Genomic DNA, 9,127 nt, shown 5'->3' with positions numbered 1-9,127 from the left:
ACACACACACACACACACACACACACACACACACACACACACACACACACACACACACACACACACACACACACACACACACACGCGTTTGAGAAACATATCATCACTCTGATGCGTATAAGACACATTAAAGTCCGACTTACCCAACTGCTTCATCAGAGCTAGAGGTAGAATGATGCAGATGGACACGATCACCACCAGGTAATTACCGTTCAGATACCATTCCCTGGAGGTAAATAAAGTGTTACAAGTGTGAGAAAGAAAAGGGAACAAAAGCATGTTTACAAATACCACTGAGTATTAGACAGGAACATTTTAAAGAACTCTGAAGCAGACTGTCAGATACAGTAAATAAGACTCTGTGTGTCAGATACAGTGAAGAAGACTCCGCGTGTCAGATACAGTGAAGAAGACTCTGCGTGTCAGATACAGTGAAGAAGACTCTGCGTGTCAGATACAGTGAAGAAGACTCTGTGTGTCAGATACAGTGAAGAAGACTCTGTGTGTCAGATACAGTGTGGAAGACTCTGTGTGTCAGATACAGTGAAGAAGACTCCGCGTGTCAGATACAGTGAAGAAGACTCCGCGTGTCAGATACAGTGAAGAAGACTCTGCGTGTCAGATACAGTGAAGAAGACTCTGTGTGTCAGATACAGTGAGGAAGACTCTGTGTGTCAGATACAGTGAGGAAGACTCCGCGTGTCAGATACAGTGAAGAAGACTCTGCGTGTCAGATACAGTGTGGAAGACTCTGTGTGTCAGATACAGTGAAGAAAACTCTGCGTGTCAGATACAGTGAGGGAGACTCTGCGTGTCAGATACAGTGAAGAAGACTCCGCGTGTCAGATACAGTGAAGAAGACTCTGTGTGTCAGATACAGTGAAGAAGACTCTGTGTCAGATACAGTGAAGAAGACTCCGCGTGTCAGATACAGTGAAGAAGACTCTGCGTGTCAGATACAGTGAAGAAGACTCTGCGTGTCAGATACAGTGAAGAAGACTCTGTGTGTCAGATACAGTGAAGAAGACTCTGTGTGTCAGATACAGTGTGGAAGACTCTGTGTGTCAGATACAGTGAAGAAGACTCCGCGTGTCAGATACAGTGAAGAAGACTCTGCGTGTCAGATACAGTGAAGAAGACTCTGCGTGTCAGATACAGTGAAGAAGACTCTGTGTGTCAGATACAGTGAGGAAGACTCTGTGTGTCAGATACAGTGAGGAAGACTCCGCGTGTCAGATACAGTGAAGAAGACTCTGCGTGTCAGATACAGTGTGGAAGACTCTGTGTGTCAGATACAGTGAAGAAAACTCTGCGTGTCAGATACAGTGAGGAAGACTCTGCGTGTCAGATACAGTGAAGAAGACTCTGCGTGTCAGATACAGTGAAGAAGACTCTGTGTGTCAGATACAGTGAAGAAGACTCTGTGTCAGATACAGTGAAGAAGACTCCGCGTGTCAGATACAGTGAAGAAGACTCTGCGTGTCAGATACAGTGAAGAAGACTCTGTGTGTCAGATACAGTGAGGAAGACTCTGCGTGTCAGATACAGTGAGGAAGACTCTGTGTGTCAGTCTCAGTCTACTTGAACCCTTCATCTTGATCATGGATGAAGCTTTCGATGGGAAAGTGAAGTGTTTTCCACTCAGACCTTAGTGGTCCAACCCGAATCCCACCGTCCTCTATTTAGAACAGAACCCCGCCCCCCCACACTGTCTTTATTTCCCCCTTCTCTAAAGCCCTTAAGCTGATTATCTCCCCCCCTAAAAGGAACACAGGCCAAAAGGAACACAGAACCTGCCACATCACAACCTGGAACAGGAAGCAAGTGTCAGGCTGAGACACTCTGAAAGCAACAACACACAGAGAGACTTCATCATCCTGAGGACGGGTTTGTGTGTGTGTGTGTGTGTGTGTGTGTGTGTGTGTGTGTGTGTGTGTGTGTGTGTGTGTGTGTGTGTGCGTGTGTGTGTGTGTGTAGTGAGGACAATGAGGCAGACTTTGGTGGGAAAGAACAGAAAATGATGCTTATAATTAAGTGGATAAAACCAAGCAGCAGGGTGTGTGTGTGTGTGTGTGTGTGTGTGTGTGTTTAAGAAAAAAAAAACTGCTATGTTCTGTGACTCTTCCAGTCTCAAGTGTGCAGGAGGATGAGTCAGAGTTGAGACACACACACACACACACACACACACACACACACACACACACACACACACACACACACACACACCTTTCTGTATATTCAGACTACAAAAGAAAGTATTTGGTCTCTTCATTTGGGTTGAACCTTTTCCAAAATCTCAGCTTCGTTGTCCCGATGTTTAATTCAGATAAATGCATCACAAATGCTTTTGTAAAAACATTGAAACTCCTTTCGACAAAGGATTTAAAAGTAAGCTATCACCATGGAAACTGTCTGCATCCTTCATAACCCTGTGGTGAGTCTCCTCGCAGCTCCAGGAGTGAATATGCAAACGGGCTGCAGACACTCACAGGTCATTTCCATGATGGTTTGTCTGAAATGCCCTTCTGAGTGTTTCAGTGCATCTGCCATCTGCATGGCACTCTCACTCACTCACACACACACACACACACACACATACACACACACACACACACACACACACACACCAAGCTGTGCATATCCACCATCTGACCTTCAACAAATAAACACACACACACACACACACACACACACACACACACACACACACACACACACACAATCGCATCACTTACATACACGCTCTGTATTTGTGAGACACTCACAAGGCCTCAGGGATTCTGGGAGAAAGCACACGTGTGCGCACACACACACACACACACACACACACACACACACACACACACACATGGTGGATCTGTAGGTAAAGTTACACAGAGGGAATGATTCGTGCAGGTTTGACTAATTAAGCTGACTGTTTAGGGGAAAGAAGTACATCATGCACCGCCTTGTGCACATGGCAGGCGGTCGAACCCTGTGGATGGTCTTATTGGGGCCTTATTGTCTTAACCACTGAGTTAAAACCACCCACATACATGAACTGTGATTGATTATTACAATTATCCCAAATAATTTGAAAATGGACACTTTTGTGAAACGCGTTCACGATTTAATAGTACAATTGTCCCAACAAACATGATTTTACATCGCTGTAAAATAAAGTGATGTTTCATATTGCATTACAGTACCAGACATGGTCATGCATTGTTACAAATTTTGCACAGAAACTCCACAAAATTTAGTGAAAAACCTAGTGAAAATGGTCAGAAATGGTCATTTCTTTACAGTGACATAAATTACTACAAAACATAAAGAAGAAACAAATCGGCTAGACGACTACGAGACTACGATACACACAGACCGACAAGGAGAGCTATAAAACATCTGACGTAAATACCTGTCCCGATTAAACAACGTGTCCCAGGTGGTTGTGGTCATGTTGTGGACATGGTGATGTTATATTTATTGGGATATTTTTAAATGTAAAACTATCCATCTCCACAGTCCAGCATGTGTGTGTGTGTGTGTGTGTGTGTGTGTGTGTGTGTGTGTGTGTGTGTGTGTGTGTGTGTAAATTGTACTTTATAAGAAAAAGAACAAAAAAACTATATATATATATACTTACTCAGATTGTGTGTCCACCTTGAGAAAGGCCTGAATCACCAGAGGGAATTCATACTTCACTATATACAAATAGCTGGACATGGCTGTGAGAGAGAAAAGACAGAGAAGACAGTCATGAGAGACAACTCAAACAATGTCTCACACACACATACCCACCCATACCACAGAGGATTGTGATTATTATCCTTGAAGTAAATGTCACAAAACTCAAGGAAATTACATTTCTATATTTATACTGTATAAACGTGTGTGAATTCCTTCCCGACAGCACACAGGCTTTTTATCTCATTGTGGACTTCAAAAATCCGACTGATGGAATTTCTAAAAAAAAAGACAATTGTAGGAAAGTGACTATAAACAGAGACTTGAGCAACACTTGAGACGTTGATGACAATGTTGCAGGGAGACGTTTAGAGGAACTGGTGCTGGAGCACTTGTTTAACAACAAATATACAAAGTGTGCAAATCGCACATGTGTGTGCGAACAATGTGAGGATTATGGGAATAAAATCATAAACCTAACACAGCTTTGGTAAAATAAAAAAAATAAAACATTTATTTATATACTATTATTAGTGCATGCGCTCGGCTTTCATTATTTAGAAATTGTCCAATAATTTGTGACCATTGTTTTATATGTATTGATTTTTCCTCACTAAACTGTTTCTCCAGCACGTTCTCTCAGCACCACCTCAGCACTTAAACAAATGGAGGATTTGTGGCAGTTTTCCAACACAATAATGACCCCAAACACATCCAGCAGCTCCGTGATGTCATTATGAAGGACTGAAAGAGGATCCCAGCAACAAACTGTGCAGCTCTGGTGAGTTCCATACCCAGAAGGATTAAAGCATTGCTACATATCAACGGTGCTACACTGAATATTCACACTTTGGACACCGTTTTGACATGTTCACTTAGGGTGTACTTACTTTTGTTGCCATTATTTATATACAGTAATGGCTGTATGTTGTATTTTTAGAGGAAAGTGAATCTGTACTGCTACACAAGCGGCACATCTCAAATATATCCAAGTTTCATTCCTATAGTTTTGTTTCTTTAGAAGATTATACTAAAATGGTTGCTGAAATGTGAGGGGTGTACTTACTTTTGTGTATATTACAAGTGAAACGTGTCTGAGTGTGCGTGCGCGTGTGTGTGTGCCTGTTTGTTCGTGTCTATTTCTAACATAATGTACACGATCGTTGTGATTGTATGACATTGTGGTTTCACCTCCGATATTCTGCAGTGTGATCGCAATCCCGGCTGCCATTTTGCCTGGTGTACCGAACGCTCGGTAACCTAGCTGCTCGTATGCACGGATACCTGCAGAAAACACACACACACACACACACACACACACACACACACACACACACACACACACACACACACACACACACACACACACACTAAATAAGGACAAAACAAGTGCACTAAGACCATTCATGAATGCACATGAATCCACAAAAACAATCGACACACACTCATAAAAAAACAACCCTTATATAAAAGACATTTCTTCACTGTTTTTATTTTTGCGTAAACCCTCCTGCTGTAACCCAGACGCTGATGTCAGAGAGAGGTGAGACAGCCACACTCGGTGATGCATGGGCGCTATTTTTAGCTCTCGCTCCAGAATTCATGCGCTTGCTGGCTAAAATCCATCCCTGGGATTCTTTGGTGTGAGTGTGTGAGAGAAAGAGATGTACTATCTTAATGCAGTCCTGATCCTCAGTCCTCCAGATGCAGCTCATTTAACATTAACCACATTCACACAGCTCGTTATCATGATGGAGATGATGCGCTCGGAAAATGTTAACACTCTCATAACAAATCTTTTCTTTCCTTTCTTTCTTTCGGCTTCTCCGCCACAGCGGATCCTTCCTAACGCAACCCTCCCCATTTATCCGGGCTTGGGACCGGCACTGAGAGTGGCTGGAGTTAGTTCCCTGTGAGAGCGCTGCATCTTAACCACTAGACCACCAGGGGACACTCTCATAACAAATCAATCGTTTTATATTCAAACCCGACCCATTTAGATACCGCTAAGTTTAGGAACTGTTCTGAAATCAGACATGGGACTCACCGACGATGCCCGAGGCCTTGAGCAGCAGGTGGATGGAGTAGGCCGAAAGAGATGCCACGGCCGTCAGGAGGAACCTGAGACACGCACAATGTTTACCACCAATGTTTGGTTAATATAAAACACAGCTTTGTGCAAATCTGCAGCATTTACAGAAAAATCAGTTACGAACAATAACAATGATTAAAAACAATATAAACATAATACATATAGTCAGAAATCGTTAAAAGATTTAGACAACATCTCCCCATCATCATATGATCATATCATCAATCTCCAGACACCAGCCAGTCACTGCCGTCCGTGAGCGTGTGTATATGTAAGAGGTACACATGTATTACAGTAGTTTAAAAACAGATGCAGGCTGGTTTCAGGTTTTATGAATGATGAAGCAGGTTATCCTTTATCTTTTCACCAATGTTTTTTATTTGAGCATTTTCAGCACTAGCATGTGCATCATTAACATAGCTGAATATAATCAATAATCAGATTAAATCACGCATTCCTTTTGCCACTCAACAAAGGAGGAAGTCGTCTTTTTAAAAAGAGCTCATTAGGACGTAACAAATATGTTGTCGTTGTTTGGGCCGATTTTACACCCTGATTACCGTTTCATCAGGAGGACAATAAAAAGAGTTACTCTGTGATTAATGACTAATATCTCACTACAGATTACTGTGCGAAACCCAACAGAGAGCACAATACAACGAAAACACTACATTAAAGGGCTATTATCTCATTATCTGTGATGATGTAGCTACGATACGCAGCTGGGGCACAGGATGCTCACCTGCAGCACAGGATGTTCTTCTATAGAACAAAACCTCTTTCATGTGTAGCAGCAAGACTTTAATGACAATCATATTATCACGGAAAATATTTAAAAGATAAATATAAGAAATCGTACGTAAATCATTTGCAATCTAACATGAATCAGTTTCGTGTCTGTGTATCAGATGCATCATGCTGCATAAATGTGATAAGAACACCGCTTTATTAATTATTTTATTAAATACATCATTTCAGGTATATTTTAGTGTTTTTTAGTGTATTATGCATGTTTAAATCAATCAAATCAAAAGTTACTTTATAAAGCGCCTTTTATAACAAGGGATTAACGAAGTGCTTTACAATAAGCAGTACTAATTAAAACAAATAAAGCATTCACAACATCTCAAACACAAAAGACAATAACTAAAACTTAACATTCTTTAGGAATTTAAAGCCAGAGTTTTTTTTAACAAACTATTAAAAATATCCAGATTTAATGCTGCCCTTATAATAATAAGGCAAATTGTTCCACAGCAAAATCTCGATCACCTCTGTTTTTGCATTTAGTCCTTTGTACATGTAAAGGAATCTGATCTAGATTAAGTCTAGATTGAGATTAGTCTATAATTTCACAGAACAAAAAGATCCAAATTATGTTTTTTTCCCCCAAACCAGTTCCACCACAGCATGTTTAAAACCATCCAGTGCTAATACAAGTATCAATAAGACAGAGGAGCCTCGGCTACACTGAGAACCTGTTTTAGCAGGCGGAATGGGATGAAATCATCAGGATGGGAATTTTATCTCAATATCTGTTAAATACAAAAAAATGATTTTGGCTCGAAATGATCAAATACCATGAATGGCATATGTATAGACGTGTCAGTGCCAGTGCACAGTGTAAGAACCCAATTGCTGTAATCTGATCTACAAATAAATTTTCACATGAACCAGCAGGCAGTGTATGAGTTTTAGTTACAGGAGGATATAAGACTTTATAGGAATTGATGCTATTGATAGTGTGTCATTTTAACTAATTATTCACTTTCGACTGACACTGACTCGACACTTTACAAACCACAACCTCTTGTTTTGTTGTGGTTTAACCAACAAATCAATTTTCTTCCCATTGAACAGAAAAGAGTGCATGGTTATTGCTCCTCTAACCAAATCCATTCCTCATCTTGCTCTGTTGACAGAATACAATCCAACAGGCCTGTTTACTTTCTTCTCATGTGTCTGTTGCCGCAGTAATTAACGAGTCTTGTCTGTTGCTAGCCATGAATAGCGTGTAAAGTATTGCATGTTTGTTTGCATGTATTTACAAATCTTGTCTTTTTGTTCCAGGTATCTCAGATTTTGTCTACCTTCATCCTGAACGTTGCCTGGTTCACCTGGTTCACTCTAAGCTCCTGATTGTGCATGTAGTCCTTATGCAAAAGTAAGAGGCGAAAACAATATTTAAATTATGTGGGTTTTTTCTTGACAGCCGACAACCAGTCAAATTAAACTAGGAAAGAATGAAGATAAGTCAAAATAAAATAAAATAATTTGATCAAATATTCCACAAAAACATGACTGAAAAAACGAATCCATACACATTTACGCCAAACTTTTGATTTTCGAGCTACTTTTGAGTAAAAATCCCAAACTGCACATTTACAATTCGACCATATTTTTAAAACAAAAGCATCTAACCTATAAGAGGCGCTAGTTTCAGAGATGTGTGATGAATACGTCAGATAAGAGATGTTGGATGTAATTTTGTTTTCATTCCGTTTATATCTGATTGAGGATTAGAGGTTAATGACGTGAAAATAACTGGAAGCCTTTTTTTTTCCAAATTCCAACAAGCAGACAGATAAAAGAGTTTAAAAGATGACAAGCATGTGTCCTAAAAATATCACACCAGTCTCCAGCTATCCACAGCTGGACAAGCTGCTCTGGGTGGACGGCTGAAGCACACAGTCTTCTCCTTCTGATTACAAATAAGACTTCTCTCTCTCTCTCTCTCTCTCTCTCTCTCTCTCTCTCTCTCTCCCTCTCTCTCTATCTCTCTCTCTCTTTTATTCTCTCAGTCTTTCTGTACAGTTACAGAGTTTTGATGACTTTGGCAGGAGATGTGCTGACCAGTTTTCTGCCAAGCACGTCCTTCACCCCCATTTCAACTCTGTTCTCAGTCTTTGTTTTTTTCTCTTCTACTTCTCCTTCATCTTCTTTCAGCAAATGAGATTTTCAGTCGGAGAGTGCAGAAGTCAGCCGAACAAGCCCAGTGTATAAGCAAACACTTTTCAGGGGCAGTTTCTTGCTTAGTTAATCATGAATAGGAGCTACTGATGAAGTGTCAGCATCATTATTAGCCACTACAATACAATTATTAAACATCCTACACTTAACATAAGTATACTTAGGCACATGATTGGGTCTGAGTTGATGCTACATCTTACTAGGCTTTCTTGACTTTCTAGCATTAGCTGTTTGGTGATATTAATGGCAAAGGCACGTGGATGTTATTTACACCCCATACACCATTACATGGGAACGGTGTTCATGAACAGCAGTGTCCTCTTTCAACAGGATACAACCTGTTCAGCATCTTCAAAAGATCTTAAGAAACTGTTCATGAACGATTTAAAAAACAAGTTC

General features: G+C 40.6%; 1 protein-coding gene across 5 annotated transcripts in view; it reads right to left on the bottom strand.

Moving 5' to 3' along the window:
- slc38a3a (solute carrier family 38 member 3a) overlaps window positions 1-9,127 on the bottom strand; it is a 37,161-nt gene that overhangs the window by 8,858 nt on the left and 19,176 nt on the right. For all 5 annotated transcript variants that reach the window (XR_014532202.1, XM_083533808.1, XM_083533810.1 and 2 more), the window contains 4 exons: window positions 5,714-5,787; window positions 4,858-4,950; window positions 3,626-3,707; window positions 144-226 (listed from right to left, as the gene is read on the bottom strand). Coding sequence is in view for 4 of the 5 variants with exons in the window: in XM_083533808.1 (XP_083389934.1) it covers window positions 144-226; window positions 3,626-3,707; window positions 4,858-4,950; window positions 5,714-5,787 (332 nt within the window). In the remaining variant the exon portion in view is untranslated. The remainder of the gene's footprint in view (window positions 1-143; window positions 227-3,625; window positions 3,708-4,857; window positions 4,951-5,713; window positions 5,788-9,127) is intronic.

Source organism: Silurus aristotelis (assembly GCF_946808225.1).
Source record: "Silurus aristotelis genome assembly, chromosome: 28".
In the NCBI taxonomy this organism is placed as follows: domain Eukaryota; kingdom Metazoa; phylum Chordata; class Actinopteri; order Siluriformes; family Siluridae; genus Silurus; species Silurus aristotelis.
The sequence above is the reverse complement of the archived record's forward strand: the minus strand, read 5'-3'. Positions and strand labels throughout refer to the sequence as shown.